General features: G+C 40.2%; 1 protein-coding gene across 8 annotated transcripts in view; it reads right to left on the reverse strand.

Annotated features, from left to right (window-relative positions):
• Window positions 1–456: 456 nt before the first annotated feature.
• The window catches only part of ENOX1 (ecto-NOX disulfide-thiol exchanger 1), a 307218-nt gene continuing 286795 nt past the window's right edge, over window positions 457–20879 (reverse strand). For all 8 annotated transcript variants that reach the window (XM_088068185.1, XM_005516390.2, XM_088068196.1 and 5 more), the window contains 3 exons: window positions 7526–7628; window positions 4455–4540; window positions 457–1414 (listed from right to left, as the gene is read on the reverse strand). In XM_088068185.1, coding sequence (XP_087924311.1) covers window positions 1283–1414; window positions 4455–4540; window positions 7526–7628 — 321 coding nt within the window. In that variant the 3' untranslated portion in view covers window positions 457–1282. The remainder of the gene's footprint in view (window positions 1415–4454; window positions 4541–7525; window positions 7629–20879) is intronic.

Raw genomic sequence — 20879 nt, forward strand, 5'->3', positions numbered from 1 at the left:
TTTATTGAAGGACCTGAGTGAAACATCACAGATATATATCTGGATACTCCCTGCAGCTGTTTCAGTTTTCTGTGTTTCTCACTGTTGGTACCCCACTTCCTAGGACCAGGTCTCTTGTGGCTGGCTCCTCTGCCTGCACAGGGGTGTGGCAAAGAGGGGGCTGCTGTTTCTTACCCAACACAACAATGAAAACAGGAAGCTTGAATGTGTTCATTTTTCACCTGTCTGCTTGTTGAAAAAAAAAAATCAAAGCTCCATACTGGTTCTTCCTCTACTGATATTTGAAATTATTTTAATCTTAGCTAATATTGTAAGCTCTTTTTTTTAAAATTATATTTCATTTAACCGAGTTATCTGCAATTAATAGTTCAGGTAGGGGAAAGATAAGTTCCAGGAGACTCTTGCTGGATCGATTAAAATTCAATATCGTCAGAAAAAATAATTATACAAACAATATGGTAGAAGTCATATTTATTGATAAAAATTAATATATCTGCTATAAAATTTGTAACAGTAATGCAACTGAATATTTATTTTGATGCATAAACCTGAATGTTACATACCAAATACAATACAGTAACACTGGTTTCCTCCTTATTTACACGTTTATGAAAATTGATATGCAATCCATGTTAAAAGAACTTGTAATGGAGAATAGTTACATTAGAAAAATAATATTCTTGATAAAGCATTCTTGAGGACTCCAATCACATTTTCAGGCCTCTTTCAATAAGGCAAAAAATCCCTGGTACAGCATATAACTTAATTTACAAAATACAATAACTTCAGACACATCTTCAAGTTTTCTTTTGGTATGCTTTTTCTCACTGCAAAATTACTCAATTCTCTTTACTAAACAGAAAGAACTTTCTATAACAAAACTTAATGAGTTCTACTACATATTACATATATAAATCGCTGTAGCTTAGCGACCATAACTGGGCAATCTTTCTCCTTAGCTGTTTGCTCAATGAGCTTTTCTTAGATGTAGGACATGTAGTATTTTGAAATCATTATGACTGTGGTATCTTTCTTCAGTTTTCATAGGAAACAATCTGTCACATTTTGAAACTTTTTTTTTAAATTTTATTTTATTTTAGGAACTGGTGCACAACTACATTTCCACTCACAAGAGAACGTCACAAATGTAACTAAAATTAGGCTTGGATAACTTTGAAAACATACTACTATGTGCCCAAACCCAAATTTCTTACTTTAATACTTTATAACCCTGCCATGCTCTAGGAATTCTTCTTCTGCATAGCTTCATTACTAGTCACAGTCAGACAGTTTTAATTCCTTCAAAGGCACAAAACTTCCACCTCTTTTCCAGTGTTGCTCCTACACCAGTGAATTCTTGTTTAAACATGCGTGGCAGTCTCATCAAAAGCATTTCTATCTCATTTGCAGAGATCTGAGAAAGAAACAAAGGTAAAATTAAAGTGAGAAAGCTGCTCTGTAGCTTATAAAAAAGAAACATTAAGAACAGATATAATAGGGGTGCAGGGGAGAGGAATCCAGGGCATATGAAAACAGCCAACCATTATTATTTTTTTTTTTAACCTCAGCTTGACAAGAATTTCCTGACTCCAAAGCAAGTGCAGATTCCTCACAGGAATAATTTTGCTCATGTGGGTGGCATCCCACTGTAAAGCAATGACAACTGCCATGTCAGGGTTGTGGCCACTGTGGTATGAAGTCCATCTAAAAATTACAGTCATGGGTGTTCTTGTGAGGAGGAGGAAGCAGATGGGACCTTATTCTTCTTCTCATCCAACGCTTTTGAATTCTTCTCCCAGCTCTATCAGTTCTTCTCCTTCAAAAAGACTTTATTCAGCTCCCTGCTGTTACTGAAGGCTGACTATCCATGGAGCCATCTTCCCTTGGTGTCACCCAATTCTGCAGTCCCAGGTAATTAAGAGTAAAGCTCCCAGTTTTGCACAGGTCAGGATGTTTTTATCTTTCCAAAACCTTAATGACTGCTCACCTTCCTAATAGGCAAGATGCTCTCATTACAGAAAAACTTTCACAAAAGCAACCTTCCTGGTATAATCAGTAGGGAAGACAAGAAACCAACTGTCATGGAATATGAGCCATTTTATCCTACTGCATCTAAAGTGGTGGTCATGAAAGGAACAGCAAAGAGATCTATGGGTGCTGCCTGTTATCCACAGGTATCTCCACGGTTTGAAAGGCTTCTCTGGAAATAATGATACTTCTGCTTATTAATACTAGTAGAAACCTTCCATGATGAAACCCTTCCTTTTTAAAACAGTCTATAAACATAAAATGTGCTAATTATACCTCACTACACCCAAGGGGGTTGAAAAAATATCTATTGCTTCTTATTTTTCTGTAGGGTTTAGTGCAGCAGAAAGATTAAATGATTTGTTAAAAGTGGCACCAAAACTCAGTGTTGGAGGCAGTCTAAAGCCTCAGCATGATCCAATCCATCTTTTAAGTACTCACGTGGCAGCTGTGGGTGTCTGGTTACTTTTGTGCAATGTATCTGAGCCCTCAGCCCACACGGGTATGCTGACCTTATCATTCCTGTTCAGGCGAGGAATGACAGGCTAACCATGGAAAGTAATTGAAATTCATCTCTGAAATTGCATCTCTGGATCGTGCTATTAAAAAGTAATTTGTTTCTACAAGCAGCTGCTTCCAAAATAAACCAACGAGGTCAAATTTTGCAGCTTGTGTTTATTATGCAGTAGGTAGGTCCAGTGGTAGCTGCAGAGATGGAGACAATGCTCCTTCCTTGAGGGCTCTGTTTGCAAGTCAAGAGCTGCCCTGGCAGCCTCACAGAAGCCCTCAGGTCACTCTCATGTGAGCAAAAACTCAAGGACGGAGCCCAAAGTCATGTGCAAGAAGGGACCACAGCACTGCAGGGTGAGAATGTTGAAGAGCTCACTGGGAAGAAGCAATGAGCAGCAGGGCTGGAGCCTATAGAGTCCACATTTTGGAAGATTCCTGTTATCACTCAAGAGATACAGAGCTGGAGAGGTCATCCAGGGGAAAAAGCAGTTGAAACTTGGCCAAATTCTGTGTTAAGGGAGGGCTTGAAAGAAAACTGAGGAGATTGGACAGACTGGGTGATTCAGGACAAGACGAAGCAAAATGCACCTTTGGTGGGGCACAGAGAAGCAGAAGAATGGCTGGTGTGAAGCTCTGGATTCATCTTGATAATGAGATGGTCTTGATAAAATCAGACATTTAAAAAAATAATTCTAATTCACCAGTTTCTCCCCTCTTTCTCCCATCCCCATCCCCTACTCCCTTTTCATTGTGTGTGGCTGTAAAGCGCTAGCAAACCTAAGCTGCCGTGGCCTGAAGGCAGTGCCTAACAAATTCATCATCCTTCCTCACTCATCAATGCAGCCTGTTGTAGTTCCAGTGAGCTTCTAGTTCAGGATCCCCTCTGCTTTTAGCTCTACACTTTTTCATAGAAACAGAGGAAAGATCCAGGATCATCCAGAAGCATGAAGCAGCCCATCAAAGCAGTGAGAAGCCAATCTTATCTGTGGGCTGAGGGTACTGTTCAGGAGCAAAACATTACCAGGACCAAAGGAGTTGTGTTACAAGAAGATCTGGGAAAGCACCATCATCCAAGTATTGGCAGATGTGGGACATAGCTGTGGCTGGCTGCAGGGTGACCCCTGCATCTGAGTGTCCCTCGCAGCCTGGCATCCTGCAGAGCTGCTGTTTAGCACCTGGAGTACCATTCACATGATCATTTCACACTTGAGCTTCTCACCTGTGACTTGCTTAATATTCAGTGCAGAGGAATAGGACCTTTTGGGGGCTTGATTTAATTTCATTCTACAGCAGAAATTAAAGAGTAAATCAAAGAATCTTATCTTACAGGTATGTATCGACTGTAAGTCTACTGTATGATGCATTAAACACTTTGCACACTCTTTTGTGTTTGCCTCACTTTTGTCTTTGCCACAGCTTCACTGAAATTGGTAAGGTCACCCAACTCCTTTATGTGGTCATCTCTGCTCCCACATGGCGACAAAAGACATGCAACATGGTCCATTCCTGTGTTCATGAATGTTCAGTTCAGTATGACACATGACTAACAACTTCTCAAAGAATAAAGGGCCATCTCCAAAAACTGCACAGTTTGATGGCCATGGCCACACCTGCCTCCTGTTCTGCTTTTTTTCTCTGCAGCTATATTTCAGCATCATATGTGTCATAAAATCATCTGCTAGTCTTTGCTATTTAGAGCTCTGCTCTTCTGTGCCACAAAGGATAGCTAAGCAGTGCGAAGCAAAGACCTCAACACAAGCACGTGCACTGTAATTTGCAAATGAATAAAGACTGCAAACCCCCAAGCCCCATATCCCATTATCTTTCTAATGGAAATGCATGAAGAGTTTAACCTGCAGTAAAGAATAATACAATATTTCTAAAGAGAAAACAGATTTTGATTAAATTTTTTTTACCCTAGAGTCCAACTGCTGCATATAAGACCAAAGATACTCTATATTGGCTCCAAAAGGGTGGACATGAAGAAATGTGGATATGATACCTGTAATAAAAACAGACACAAAGTATTAAAATTACCTCAGACACTGTATCATTAAAATAGGCAAAATAATTCTGAAGAGTCTGTTCTTGAAGGTTTTTCAATATGAATTATGATTCTTATTTTCCTTGTGGAACCCAATAAACATAACAAAACAGCACATTTTTAATACAGTCATAGTAACATGCTAAATACAATAGCTCATCTTCAGGAAATGACAGCAGTTAGCAAGTAAGTGACCAAGATAATATACTGATGAATAAAGGAATTTCTAAACAAAGCCTTGCTGGGAGCATTTCAACTACTAATTTTATGCTTGATTTACCAATATAAAATTGTGGATATTGTAATGGTAAAATTATTGTTTTTTTCCCCTTCACTGGATTCTGTGTTGTGAAAACGTATCATACAATTGTGTCAGAACCCTCACTCCCTCAAATTTTTCTAGTAATTATGCAGATGCTGGTTATGAAAAGTGTTTAATCCGTATTACCCCTAACTGCTGCTGAAGAAAACACAAATGCTTTATGACATATTTGCTTATTTACTTTTTCTTAAGAGAGAACACTTTCTGTCTATCTTCATTGTTGTTCTCAGGATGATTATAAGAGGTATGGGAATTCAAAGTGGCTTAGAAGGAGTCAGGATCTAAGTCTACAGATTTTTTTCTGCAGTGAAAATCAAGTGCCAGCATTAAGAATGATGACCAGAGAAAACAAGATTTGGGGCAGCAGTACTGCTATTAAAAGCATTATCCAATTTCTCCTCTTCTAAGCACACAGTGGAAATACAAAATGGCATGTGTGCTACTTGCTGTTTGGGGAGAGCTGAACTGTAAGAATCAGAACAAATATTTTCAACTCTTTGGATGGGCTTCTTAGTTGAACCACCCTAAGGGAAGTTTCTTATACTTAAATCATAAACACCAGGATTAAAAATGCTTACAAATGACAAAAATGGGTCACTGTATCTTGTGTACTGCAGGCCATACTGCTTTCTTGATGCTGAATGAATTAGGATAATCTTGGATTTCATTTTCCCCCAAGTACTGGCCATGGCTGAAACTGATAAGCAATATTTAACGCATTTTAGACTGGCTTTGCAAAGAACACCTTTTTTCTCCTCCACTTTTGAAACAGCATTTACAAACTTCTGATGCTACATAAGGAGTGGCATGTAAAACATATTTTGCTATGGCAAGTCCTAGCAGCAGTAACCTTCTTTGTGCTGTGGGTGACTACAGGTAACCACACAAGAGCTCTAGAAGCAAAAGCCAAGACCATCACACTTGGATGAGATGACTGGAAATCCAATTTGTACTCAAATCACATTTTACCAGTGTTGTTGCATCTGTTATGTGATTCCCATGGCTTTTTAATTTAGGACATTCAAAGCCAGCTCTTTCATATAATGTAAACAATAAGTAATTTGTCAATATTTTGTAGTTATTGACTGGAGTTCCATTATAATTGTTTATATTTTTTTCTTTTATGCTCTTTTCCTCTAAGACAACATTGTAATTTTTTGAAATACAGAAAAACTTAGTGAATGGATGGAGGCAAGGCCCATCTTTCACTTGCCACACCTAATCATGCCTCAGAGGAAGAGATAACAAGAAGTCCATCTTGAGGAATCTTTAATCTTTGAACTGTGAGTCAGTTGTGGGGGGGTATTATGAGCAGCAGTATCTGAACTGAGGTTATTCTGTTTATCCGAGTGTGCCACTGAACAGCAAATGTATGGGACCCACTTTGGGACACTGCCACTGTTTGTTACCATCAAATAGTGAGTGACCTAGGAAAAAAGTTTGTTATTCTGTTCTTAAAATCCCATGCTTGCTCTCTTTCTCACAGAAGGAACTTTGAAAAAATCAAGTACTGTCCTCTACAATTAAAAGTTTCAGATTTAATTATAACAAGCAGAATTCAATCAAGTCATACATTACTGTGCATTCCATTTTTGCATCTCACTAGTCACAGGGAGTTTGTGTAGTAAGCACTTTAAACATTTAAATACATTCTTCACCTTCAAATGACCTCTTTGGTCTGAACTGAAGTTGTGAATTGCTGAATCTGTGCCTCAGCAATAAACCAGCAATCTTCCTGGTGCCTAGGTGATGAAAATGAGTTGCATTTAAACAAACTAATGTAGTTTTGGAGCCATCATTTATCAGGGTACCACTGATATGTGAAAAGACCAAACCAAAGAAATTAAGCCCGTTCTTTCAGATCAACATTTCTGTTGCCATGCCAGAGGGTACACTTTGGAATTGTGGGCTTTGTGCTCCCTGAAAACTTACCCCACTGAAACCAAATGCAAAATATGCACAAGTCTAAATGGGGCCTGTTCCCTCCAAGGGTAGCATGGGTACAGCCAGTTCTGTGTGGCTGAATGCCTGATACCAGTTAGCTGGCCCACTGCCTATAAGCTTTAGCTTCAGGCACTATTTAAGAGTTTATTTTAAAAATTTTATTCTAGGTAAAGGGTATGACAGTCCTTGTGGTATTCTTTATAAATATTCATATTGCTAATTCCCTCACCTAATGTCAAAGGCATAAATCTGGCTTGCTTAATACATGCAGTATATGTATTTTTTTTGCTTGGTAGTTTACTAATATTATTTCCACCCCCTTTTCCTTCATCTCTTTGTCTAATAATCATGTAACAAGCTATACAACTCTGGCCTGCTAAATCCTGATGTAAATAAAGTTGTCATACATTCATGCTGCAAGTCGAAATGCAGATCCTGCAGTTTTGTCATACCTGAAATCCTTTCATTAAACTGCAGAATTTTTCAGAAAGGCAAAGTTCACTTGTATTTTAGGATTTTTCTTACTAAAAGCCATTCTGAACACAGATAAAAAAACAAAAAGTCTATTTTTTCTTTTTTACTGGTATTAGGACAAAGATGTGTGTAAACATATATGCAAAACAGAAACCTGTTAGAAAGTGTTTTGTTCTCAAAAATCTTCTTTGGGGTTATCTTACCTATTAATAGTGCCTCTTTCTCTGATTTTAGACCTGGGCTTCGTTTCTCTGAGTTTTTTTCTCTGTCCTGGTTGACCAATGCTACTGTCAATACATTGATTTCCTATAAAGTTTAAAGAAAACAAACAGGTGGTCATGTAGATTTCATTTACCTCGATTAAACTTGTCTGCTTCCTTTCAACTCTATAAAAAAAATAATTACTTTAATTCACATTTAAAGACAAGACAATTATAAATAATTGATTTGTTTACAGAATATTAAGATATATTTTGAACTACCTTTTTGCCAAGTGCTGCCAAGAAGAGAAATTTTGCTTGCAGAGTAAGTAATAACTTTGTTGCTAGTGCTTCTTCATTATAACAGCTGGAGAGATTGTACCATAAAGTGTGGGGATGGTCAGAAAACTCACATTTTCTAGCTATTAAAGCTGTAAACCAAGACCGCCTCCAGGGAACATGGATGGAGACATTCAGCTACAACCATAAGAGTAAATTCAGCAGTCACTAACAACATTTCTAGCTACTAGAGCACAATCCTTTGCCCTGTTACACTCTTCAACCAGGGCCTGGCATTGGCCCATCCCAAGCAATTCTCAGGTATTCTCAGGTTTGGGGGGTCGGCGCATTTCAGGAAGACCATTCCTAACAGGTGGTTTGCATAACACTATCTTGTTTCAAGGACTGAAAGAGCACCAACCTGAGGGGCAAAAAAATCAAGGCTCCTACCTGGAGCTCTTTTTTTCTGGAATCAGGTGGCCTAAATTTCATCTGAGAGATGCTCCATCAGAAGTACCCAGGCAGTTGTGTGACTGGGTATATGTGAATAAATTATTTCCAAGGCATGCAAGTGGCCTCAGAATGTATTGCACAATATTCAAGCATGTCCATGGGCTGTTTCCATGGAGTAGCCAATGTGCAGTAACTCGTTCCTCGGTGAGGCGGTGACTCACGCTGCTGCATCTGCTCTGCGAAATACTCAGCAGTTCCATGCAAAACCTCGGAGGCAGAGAGCATGGCGCTGGAGACACGGTGGTGTGAGGTGGGACTGTGAAGGAATGGTGCTCTTGTTCTGTTTGAGGGAGTCAAGGTAAGCTGCTGGAGGTTGTGTGGGACTGGGCAGCCTTAAATGCAAGCAAATATGTACTATTTGGTGTAACGCTGTGGCTCATTTTGGACATACCCATGGTGTGGTGCCTTGCTCCAAAATTTTTGGCAAGTATTTTTGGCAATAAAAGGGGATACTGGGCTTGAGTTGCTCTGAGGCATTTCTGAAGGTGTGAATCATCCATACTATAAAAAGGCATAAACTCCAAAATTTGTCAAATGTGCTTCTTTATGGATGACTAAAGGCTTCACAGTCTGAGGGGCTGGTAAAAAGAGTCACATGCTTCCTCATTTTTAATTGAAAAAGAAACAGCAATCAACATAACCCAAAAACCCCTAGTGACGTAGTCTGTGCTCTTCATAGGTCTGCTCCAAGAGGCAGCTGCCAGACAGGCAGTGCCTGATGGCTCAGATGCATTCAGATGGATTCAGGTGTTTCTTCATGTCACAAAGAAGTGAAGCTGCTGTGTGTCAGCTAAGGAACTCTATGTGCACATAAGTGACATACACACACGTGCATCCTCAGCCCCCAGCAACACAGGGCTCTGACAGGCCCTGGACCACACCAAACGAGGCATGAGGTCCTCTGGGTCATGCGAGGTTTGTTGCAGCTGTAATGGCCAGCTGAGGCATTTCTGCTGGCCACAGATCTATGTGTAGCTGTGCATGTGTCAGCCTTTGCTGGCTTTTACGTTAGTAGAGACCAAATAACTTTTTAGTTGTATGTTTTAGCTTAGGGAGTCTGAGGTTCAGGTGTTGGCAGTGATCCTCCCCTAAAATAATGGTGTTCCTGGGTGCTCTAGCAGCTGCATCACCTTGCCACTAGCACTCCTGTAGTGTTGTAATACACAAGGCACATTATAGCTTTTAGAGCAGCAGCATGCTCTAAATTGTCCAGCACTGTTGATTCTCCTCCTGACAGAGCCAAAGGCTAATGCAAATTCTGATCTACTGCTGGCCATGATATCCAAAAGCAGTGAAAGGAAATCCAAGCAAGAAACTGAAATAACAGGTGTTTACCTGACTTTCTCCAAGAAGGCAGTAATGACAAGGGGGTTACAGATCAGAACAGAGCTGTATGACAGATTTTGTGATACTGCAGCAGAAAAGCAGAGCAGCATATGCCACCAAAGCTTGTATAGGTTAAGATGTAACTTTGGCTTTATCAGAGATAGAAAAGTAGTCTAAAAACAGCAGCTCCTGAGAGGGGAAGGTGGGAACAGAGAGATGTGTATTTGATATAACAGGCACCAAACACAGCACACTGGCAGTTTCAGGTGGGATTAGAAGTTTTGTCAAGCAGTGATGCAGAGAAAAAAACTATAATCCCATTGGGAGCAATGAACAGATGGATTCTCATTTAATGCCTAGATTTGAGCCTCTGCAGAACATTTCATATGATTTATAGGACAGTGTAAATGGATGCTAAAGGAAGTCACATCAAGTCTTCCTTAGCTGTATGTTGGAACAGAGGATAAAAGAGTAAAAGTTTTTTTATGGGGAAGCCTGAGGAAATGAGTGGCAAAGATAGATACTCAGAAAACCAGAGGCTTTAGAAGAAAGTTGCAGGTTCTTGGAGGCTTTAAAAGGAGAGGTTTCTGCCATCCAATGCTACCTGCCTCACAGAAGATAATAAATTAGATCACCCTGATGTATTCAGCTGCCAAAAGAAGTTTGTGCAGGCCATGAGATACAGGGTGTGTATAGTCACATAAAGTAAATCAGAATTCAGTAGCAATGCTGCTAGGAATTAATAGTGGTTTAAGAGAAATGGCATAATTGGGTCTAAAAAATGGGTGTGAAATTCACCCAGAAACTGGGCTAATTATAGCGTAAGTGAAAACCTTAAGAATCTGACAGCATACTGCAGATATAAATCTGGTACCTATGAAGCCTTTACAACAAATCCTCATGCAGTTAATTTACACTTTTTTAGAGGCACTACTTATGTCAACCCACAGAAACAAGACTTTTGAGAGTACAAAGGTGAATGAGGCAATAAATAATTGGAAAAAACCAGTAAGGTCACCTCTCTGACATGAGAAAAAGCTACTGATCACCAGATGCCTGAGGAAAATTATTTAATATATACTGCATTACAGTATTTCCTTTCTTTCCTGGAGACCATTCTTTATTTGGCAAATTGTATTTTCTGAGGCCCTAAGCAGTCTCCTTCAGCAGGTTTCATTATAAAAGGAATATTTTGCTACCATCTGTCAGTTACTGCATTAAAGGACAAGAACAGAGCTGAGCATGTGCAAACTGGTACTTATTAGAAATGAAATGACCTTGCAAGAACTAAACATAGTGTGTGAAAGGCTTAATCCAGGTTAAATCACACCTGGAGATCATTAGGGACCTGGTCCTATTTATTATTCACAAATTATGTCAGGTATTGGAAACCGAGGAGGACCAATTTGATGACGACAGCTGCAGAGCTGCTCAGTATGAATGCAACCATTCTGTGTGATGCTCTCACCATTGCCAGCTTAGAGCTTTTTCTCACAAATGACACTTTAATCCATCAGCAGATGATGAAAAGCCATGAGTTTGCCTCATGGGATTGAAATCCCCGTGGCTCTGCAGATATCCCTTGGGACCAGCATTTTGATTCACAGCTCCCTGAAGCAGGGAGGGAGAAACAGGCAGAGAGTCTTGCTGGAAAACTTTCATGAGAACTTGCTGGATGAAACAGGACAGCAAATAACAATTTTATCCCATGGACTATTAATTTCCACAAGCAGATCTCTGACACCACCATTGACACAGAGCTGATAGGTGTGGTGAGTCATACATGGCAGTTTTGCACATGGATGTATAAAGGCTGCAAGGTGGGAGAGAAGTTTGGTTTTCATCATTCACTCAAGTATCTTGGCTTCTTTTGGAAGAGGCATGGGCAAATATATTGCACCAAGAGTTGCCTGGTCTCGCTGTCCAGAGAGCAGGTGGGTCTAACACTGGAGACACAGCAAATCACAGAGTGACTCCTGAGAGAAATGTGCTTGCTAGAGGAAGACACAGAGCTCCTGAAGAGTAGAAGAGATGTGCTGATATTCTACAGAAGATAGTCACGGATCCTCTAAGAACAAAAGGCTAGCTCTGCACTCCAGGGCTCTAGCAGATCAGAAAGCTCCAGATATTTAGGCTGGATAACTTGGGTGTTTCTCTCCCTTCTTGGTTTATTTTTTCCCCTATGCGAAAGTAAGATATTAAATAAAACTTTCTCAATCTAGATAGCATTAATCCTCTTCAAGTCAGTCTTGAACTAGTGCAAAGAAAGCAGACAATATAAAATATTTGTTCTTTGCTGAAAATATACAGTAGCCAGCATCCTTAAAAATGGGGGGAGTGAGGACATGATATTGTTCATAAACACTGAGCAAGAGTTGAATAGGGCTTGCACAGTAGCTGCCCTACCTGGAAACTCCCCTGGCCAGAGTGCAGTTCTATACCATCTGTTGTTCAGGACTCTCCTTTGATAGGCAGAATATAGGATTTAATGACTGTGACATTGAAGATACCTGACACATGCCCAGGATGTGTACTGTCTTCAAAGACCTCATTTTCTTTGTTGTAGTTTATGGAATTCTGAAGAATTGTGTGGTGAGGGGGTAAAAATAATATTGAGTCTTCTGACAGGCTCAGTAAAAATCCCATAAACCTACCAGCCTCTGGAAAAGTTTGCATTTTTACTATATGTACAAAGCCAATTGTCTGAGGCATTAAAACGGTGTCAGAAAAAGGAAAGACTTGATGTTTGTCACAGCAGGCAAAACAGAGCAACTGCTGAATGTTGTTAGATGTAAGGGATACACCACACTTTCTCATCAGCCAGGGGATTTATGAGAGAAAATGAGTAGGAGGAGAAAAAACTATATCTGAAACATAAGCAAAAATCTTGCAGGCTATTAACAGCAGGCCAGAGAGATGCTATAAGCTTGGAAATAAAAGGTAATTTTAAAATACTGGTAGAAGAAAGAACCATGCACATGATACCAAATCCAGCCTATAAGGTATTGAAAGGCATACATGTGCCTGCTCTGAGCATACAGAACCGGGTCTGGTATTCAGGTGAGTTTGCCCAAATTGCTTATTGAGGACCAGGCAGGTTTGATTGCAAACTTGGGTCAAAACTGGTCTGCAGCGTGAAGAAACGCATGTATTGAATTTATTTGCATTTATCTGTGAACTTCCTATAGTTTGGTATAGATGGGTTCGCCTTGCTAGTCGTTCTTTAAATGTACTTCAGAACTACATCTGAAAATTTAATCTTCCAGTTTTAACCTGAGTGGAGCATAATTCAATAACCAATCAAGTGAATGGAAGTCTTGCAATACTTTCAATGCACATCAAGTCAGGCATCTTAAATTTATGGGGACATGCAAGGTTGAGGTACAGGACAACTGTACAGCTTAGCATGGTTGTCAGCTGAGAATGAGCTACTGTCCTTGTCTATGTCTTTATCCACAGTGAATTCAAAATTATTCAATCCAAGTTAAACTATTCTACAGTGAAAGAGCTTATTTAAATTTAACTTAAATCAAATTTCCTTGCAAATGTGGTAACGTATGAGTACACTCACAGGCAGTGATTTTGACTGAGATGATCAGGGCATCACAAAATCAGGCAGATGACCTTGGAAGATCTCTAGTCCAACCTTCTGCTCAGAGCAGGATCAGCTGCAATGGCAGAACGTGTGGATGTGCAACATAAAGGCAGCAATCCAATGGCTCAGCAGTTTCTCAGCAACATCCCAGTGCTGCACCCTTATCAAGAGAGGGGTGCCTCTGTCCCTGGCAGGAAGGATTTTCCAACCACCGTCACTTGCTCCATCCTTGTGATACTTGCGATTCAAGTTTTATTTCCACAAGCACAAAGGAGTACCCAGGCACCCTTACAGACTGGGAAAATGTGATAACCTAATCAGAGAAAAGAGAGTCCCCCGACCCAGGTCCTCCCAGGGCTGTCACAGGAAAGTATCAGCCCCAGGAGCTAAGCATGACACAGTGAACATCAGTCCACCTTTCTGAAACAGAGGATGTCAGGCTGCCAGGATTCAGCAGGATTCAGCATCTCCCCAAACCAGTAATAGTTGGTTTGGGCCAAAGGTCTCTTTCTCTTTCTTTAATGGAACTTGCTCCCCTTCATTGGCTACACACTGTGTTGCGATGTGATGTGTGAAAATTTGATTGAGTGTCTGAACTCTGAAAGTACCTTGTCCTAACTTAAATAAACATCATGTGTGTTACATAGCTCTTCTCTCAATCTGTTATCTTCAGTGACTGTTTCTGACTCTCTGCTGACTACTCCTCTAAAAATACTCTGACTAGAAAATTGCTCATAATTTTGATTAATATCAGTCTTTTGTTGCTTCATGTGAATTATCTTGTGTCGGTGTATTAACTACTTCCTTCTAAAAGCTTATCTTTCACATGGTCCTGACTCCTTACAGCCTAAGAACTGATTTTAGAAAAGTGGGTAGCACTAAGTTAAATGGCCTTGTGACACACTGTCTATATGCAGAGAGGTTTCTTGGCTTTTCTATTTGTATTGGGATAACTCAGTTTACAGTAAAAATTTGCAGTGGTGCATCACATATGAAAAAAATAAGGCAAGGAATGAGGCATCCAACCATCTGCCCAAACCCAGAGCTCTCACAAGTAGCTAGTGCCACTGTTAGAGTTAGCACCAGGTCAGAAATGCCTTTAAAAAAAACCTTTGTTTTTCAGTGGTTTTTTTTTTACTAGGGTCTTATCCTTCTCCTTCTACTACCTACCTACTGATGCAGAAGGACATATTTGCCATTCACTGCTGGTGAATATGACTGATCTATCATTAGAAATTATAGACACCAGGTTTCATTTTTTCATTCAAATCAAGCCTAAACTTGGTAACCTATTTTGTTCTATGCAAGAAGCCAGTGTTGGTTTTGTCAGAAACAGCACATTGCAATTACTTTTAAAGGACACTCATATAGAAATTTACTTTAAAATTCACTAATATATTATTTACTGTTATTGTAAATTTAAGAGTGCACTGGTATTAACAAATAAACTGTTGAAAACTTGAAAAATTACCTGGCATTAAAATTATGCTAACAGCAATGTAGACAAATTAGAATTGTGAATGTAAGACCTTGCGAATGAAAAACTTCAAATGGAAGGATCTAAGGTTTGTTTATCTGATTTATACTACATAATAGAAGCATTTTCAGGAGTGAAGATTAATTGTATTATGGTGCTCTTGACATTCTATTTTTCTGATCCATTTGCCAGAGAGATGCTTTCAACTTTTTCATTATAAAGCTTTTACTATTGTAACTTTCACCTGCTGAGTTTTAGGCAAGTAGCAATAATCTGAAAATGCTTTTCTTATTGAAACTATCTCTTCATATTTTTTCATTGTATTCAAGCACATTTATTTTATGGGAATGTACATACACAAAATATGGAAGACTAATAGGAAAGTTACTTCATGCTCATTTTCAAAAGTATGATCAGGTTGCTTCATTTTCTAAAGCTGGATTTATGTGTAGGTTCCTGATGACTTAACACAGATGTTTTATGTGATGTGAAGGTGGTTGCTTTGCAAGATAAAAGGTAATTGTCATTTTGCACATTTTGTTTTAGGGAATTGCAGCAAACCAATGGCTGGCTGAATGAAAGCATCACTTGCCCACCAGCTCTGCTGAAGTCATCGTAGGAGGAGGTAGTTTATGTTTACTTGAGATTGAGAATTTGTGAAAACCCTTTGAAATGATCTTTAGCACAAATATTGCTCTTGCAATCTCTCCTAGAATGATGCACTTCCAAAAGAAAAGTTAAGAGAGAAAAACAAATGCTGTTTGTTTCCCTTCTGAGACTTGTAGAAGTTTTTTAAATTACTTGGTTGAAATAAAAAGAAGTAACAGGCAGGGAAAACTAACCTTAAATGTCTTATGACAGTGAATGGCTTTCTTCATGGTTTTGTATTTGAAAGATATTAACTTTAGGAATCTCCACATCTGAATATGCCAAAAAGTACTTAAACACTTTGGAATTTTTATTTCTTTGGAGTGGGTCTTGATCAGGATGACAAACTCTTTCTGATGTTCCTTAGAGCGACTTGGGAATATTGTTTGATGAAAAGCTCAACATGACCCAGCAAGCCAATTGTATCCTGGGCTGCATCAAAAGAAGATTATCCAGCAGGGTGAGGGAGGGGATTCTGCCCCTCTGCTCTGCTCTGCTCTGCTCTGCGGTGAGACCCCACCTGTGGTGCTGGATCCAGCTCTGGGGCTCCCAACATAGGAAGGTCATGAACCTGTTGGAGCAATGCCAGAGAAGGGTCATGAAGATGATAAGAGGGCTGGAGCAACTCTTCTGTGAAGACAGGACAGCTGTGGTTGTTCAGCCTGGAGAAGAGAAGGTTCTAAGGAGAGACCTTGGAGTATCTTGACGTACCTAAAGGGGGCTGCAAGAGAGGTGGAGAGGGACTTTTTACAAGGCCATGCTGGAAAAGGACAAGTAGAAATGGCTTTATACTGACAGAGCAGGTTTAGATCAGATTCAAGGAAGAAATTCTTTACTGTGAGGGTGGTGAGACACTGGCACAGTTTGCCCAGAGAAGTTGTGGATGTCTCATCCTTGGAAGTGTTCCAGGCCAGGATGGATGGGACTTTGATCAATCTAGTCAAGTGAAAGCTGTCTCTGCCTGTGGCAGGGGATTGCACTAGATGATCTTTAAAGCCCTTTAAAATGAAAACCCTTCTATGAAGAGTGGCTCTTAAGAATACTGAAGTCCCTTTCTCACTTCTGTCACTTTTTTCTGTTCTGTGAAAGCCGGTTGGAAGGCACGTGAGAGTGGTGTACAACCCCCAGGAGTGCAGTAGAAGGCTTGTGGCTGAAGCAGAGGTGGCCCATCATCCTTCAGGTGGTTGCGGGGGAGCCTGAGTGCTCTGACAAGCCAATCTGCCTTGCACACTGTGTGGGTTAAGCACACAGCTGCATATGTATAAGGCTGAAAGTTATTCCTCACTAGAAATGACAGGATGACTCCTGTATACGTGTGCAGTATAAATACTCGGGGAAAATGCTTTGGGATGAAAGGCTCCACATAATGATCAGATATTATTAAAATGTCAGGTAGTTCTGAGCATTGAAGATCTGTCTCCCTGTGGAGCTTATATGAAATTTAAAGTAAAAAAAAACTTTTGTGATTTGCTGAGTGGGTGGTGAATGGGTTTTATCATTGTGTCTCAGAGTTCTCTTTCTCCTCCCTCGGATGATCAGAATTCACTGCAATCAAAAGCCAAGTCACTCTGACACTCTTAATTAGGGACAAGGTGGTGTGATTTCTTGCTGCACATTAAAAAACGGGTTATTTCTACAGCCCAGATCCACTTCAGGCAGCACATTCTGTGTCAGAATATACCTTGGTCTGCTCCCTGTTTGCTCCCTGTAGGGTTCAATCATGGCTGGAATCTCATAGAGACTCTGATTTAGCCAGCAGAGACCATGCTAATGAAACTCTTGCTGTCTTCTGTAAAGGCTGGGGTGGCAAAGGGGGGAACTTGGGGAGATTTAATCTACCAGTGTAAAAGAACTTCTAGAGGCTGAGTGGGCTCTTTGATAATATCATAAACAGCCTGTTAAACTTCTGCTACTTTTCAGGCCTCGTGGTATTGAATTCAGGAGGTGGTCATTCCTCATGCCTGTCGCAGGAAGTAGGAAAGCTGCTGATCTGTGAACGGTCAGAGCTGCTTGAATCTATCATGCTCCACATGCCTTAAAATGAGGAAATGAGAAGAAATTAGTGATGGAAGGGCTACAAATAAATGTCTGGAATGGAAAAAGTAGGGAGTAGAAAAGAGGCACAGCCACTCCTCACCCCCTGGCACTGGCCCCACCAGGACAGAAGAACCTGAATACAGACAGTGAATGTGTCTCTCAAAAGCCCCTGTGACTGCTCCAATTCAATCAGGGTAAGGGTCCTTGCACCTTCTCCTAATGACACACCCATGATGAGAAACCAAACCCCACTTCAATCTTCTCAAGGACCTGTCCTCACCCCTGCACTCTCCATTATTCCTGCCTGCTCTCTTTATACACCTGCAGAAGGGAGCAGTTACAACAAAAGGGGCTGGAGTGTGACCATACTCTGTGCTCTTTCCTTCTCAGGCATGGCAGAGAGACAAACCCCAGCTGCTGGCAAGGGCTGCCAGGTCCTTTTCCTTATCCTCTAAAGCACCCAGGTGTCATGGCCTCAGTTTCTGCAGTGCCCAATCACACCCATGTGCTCCAGAAATCCTGCTGCAAGGCCAGTGGACCTCATTGGGGGGAGCCCAAGGAAGGTACTCAGTGACTAACATCAGTTTGCTGAGGCAGAGGTTCACAGTTTACAAATCTGGGAGGCTCAGACAGGAGAAAAACACACAATTCCTGACATGTGCAAGGCCTGCACTGGGGTTTTCTGGCCTGTAATTTTAGACTCAAATTGCTCTTATATAAGCCATATTGAACATTTTTTATTGCAAGCCTGTGCTGTTCTGGAAAGAGCAAGTCTTTTGAAGAGTGGGATTACCAGGAAATGACTGTTGCATGGACAAGGAGGTGAAGCAGAAGAATCAGCAATCACTTGGGATCTTCATCACCAAAGGTGATCAACTTCTGTCCCACACTCCCAAACTACTGGGATGATTTTGCACTCTTCCAGCTCCTACTCCTCTCCCTGTGTTCAGGACCCTTTCCATCTCACCCGGCTCAATGTGATGCTGCCACATCAAATGCCATGTGTGTACTAACACACACACTGAAGCATTCACAGCAGGCACCTTTGGATGCCTAAATTAAAGCTTTATATAGTGAAGTACAAGAAGTGAACTCTGACAAGTTTGATTTTTTAAATCTTTGCCTGACTTGTTGCAAAAGTAAGTCTTACTTAACCATTTTTCCTTTGATGAAGATCATCAGTGATTAACCTACTCTATGAAAAGAGAAATCTAGGGTGTAGTTAGGAATATCATCACTTTCAGTGTAATATAAAGTAAGCAATGCAGTGATATATCCCCCTTCTCAGAGTCAAGGATCATCTGGAAACTGCTTCAAAATCAAATACAAAAGACAAAAATTAATGGAAGAATCAACATTAAATGTAAGATGCTTAAGATGAACTCAAGAAATGCTCTGACAACAGCTTCAAGCATTCAAATGGAAAAATACATCCCTGCTTAATATTATTGATTTTGTGTCTGGAGAAAAACCCGGGAACATTGTGTCCAAGCCGCGGGAGATGCTAACTGAAGGCAGACAGACAAATGCGGTCAAAGTCAGTACTTTGTTCAAACAACAAAACTCAAAGAGAACAAAAAGCTGGTCAAAAAAAACCCCTTGTGGTAAAATCAGTTTCACTCTCTGAAATATATTCACTTCATTTTATTATGTTTTGGTGATAATGAGGTAACCCTAGAAGTCATTTGGCAAAATTCTGACTTTTTAACCTAATGGGAATTTATTTAGTGACTTCAACAATGTCAGGACTTTGCCATGAAATTGCAATCAGCATTCAAAATTCTTCCGTGGCTATTATTCATGTCTTGCTTTGGTCTGAATGTGGCAAACTGATACTCTTGATTAGAATTTTACAGCACTTTTATAAAGGGTAGGAGTTACAGCAGCCATCTAAGGAAGGCAGATAGCTGACAAGGGAGAGAAACAAACTCCTGGAAGATCACCGAGTAATTCTAAAATGAGACTTGTATAAAAAAAACCCCTTCCTTTCTCCATTTACAGTAGAGGGATACCATGGATGTTAACTTTCTGACCCCAAACCAGGCCACATATTCACTGTATTTGCATGCAGTGCCATATCTATACTGAATTCAGCAGTGAGCAAAAGGAGATCTTTGATCAAAACACAGAATTAATTTATATATCAGGGGCTTCACAGAAAGCCACTGAACTTATAGAAAGAGTAGAAGAATAAATTGTCTTTGCAGAGTTAGTCACAAAACATGTGATTAGCATTTTCCATTTGCAAAGTGGTCTCTACTCAAGCACAGCTCCCAAGCATGATTATTTTTTTCATGTTGGGAGTATTCAGGTCCCAGGAGTCTGTGAACCTCCTTGAAGAGGATTATATCTCAAATTATGCAATCATAATTGTCCAGTGGTCATTATTTTCACTTCAGTTAAGACAGAGAAGTGAATGAAATACTATTTTATGCAGCAATGAAGAGGCAATGAAAAGGGGGTCAGATTAGAAACAGGGACTGATCTCTTCCAAAGCACAGGACTGATGGAAATAAGCACTCAGTGACAGCACCTCTGGCAGTGCTGGCTGTTGAAGCCTCTGTTAACACCAAGCCAGAATCTCAGGCTTTGTGTACTGCCTGAGCCCGACACTTGGCCTTTCCTGACACAGAGTATAGCTGGGAAATGTCAACAGCCATAACAAATATTACTGCATGTACCTAGCAAATCACTCATGAAACACCCTTATGACTCTGTAAAGAACCTTGTAAGATGGTTTTGCTTTCTGGAAATAACAGATGTACTGGCAGTGCAGTAAAATTTTGGTCTACCCCACCCCAGCAGATTTGTGCATGAACTGACATGCACGGAATGTGACATTGCAATTGCTGCAGCCTGTTAGTCAACTTAATTAATTTTCCTGCAAAAACAAGAGGAAAAAAATGAATGTCACTTCGTAGGTTGGGCATCTATAAATTAATTCAGGAGGGAAGTTTTTCTTTTTCCAAAGGTGTCCAGATCCTTATCTCCCTTTCAGGATGGTCAGGATGATGGTCTCACATAATGAGCATGTAGAAGACCAGGATTGGTCTAAGTATACATTTTCATCTGTATCTGCTTTTGCTGAGAAAAATATTTCCACATTTTAATTAACACCATTTTCTAATGTAAAAGATGATGCAGACTAGTGCCATTGGGAGAAATCCTGAGTGAAGAAAGTGATCTTTAAGGTTACAGTATGGGCTTTCTTGATGTGTATGCACTGTGCCTAAAGTTTCTTCTGTCCTTTCTAGGAGCCTCATTTTCTGCAGAGTAAGTAATCTAAATATGCCACAGAGTGAAGATAAGACTGTGTGTTCAGTGTACAGGCATACGTTGCCATTTTTCCTTACCAACACCTCCCACTATTGCTTGGCATGTAGAGGTATTTCATTTGCTGAATTCAACCTGTCATCTGTAACAAATATGTCCTAATCCAATTATATGCATCACAGTTCACTAAGAACCACGCAGGAGCCACC

This window comes from Pseudopodoces humilis, chromosome 2, assembly GCF_049639895.1.
Source record: "Pseudopodoces humilis isolate 2021_Gansu_Grassland_sample_001 chromosome 2, ASM4963989v1, whole genome shotgun sequence".
Classification (NCBI taxonomy): Eukaryota; Metazoa; Chordata; class Aves; order Passeriformes; family Paridae; genus Pseudopodoces; species Pseudopodoces humilis.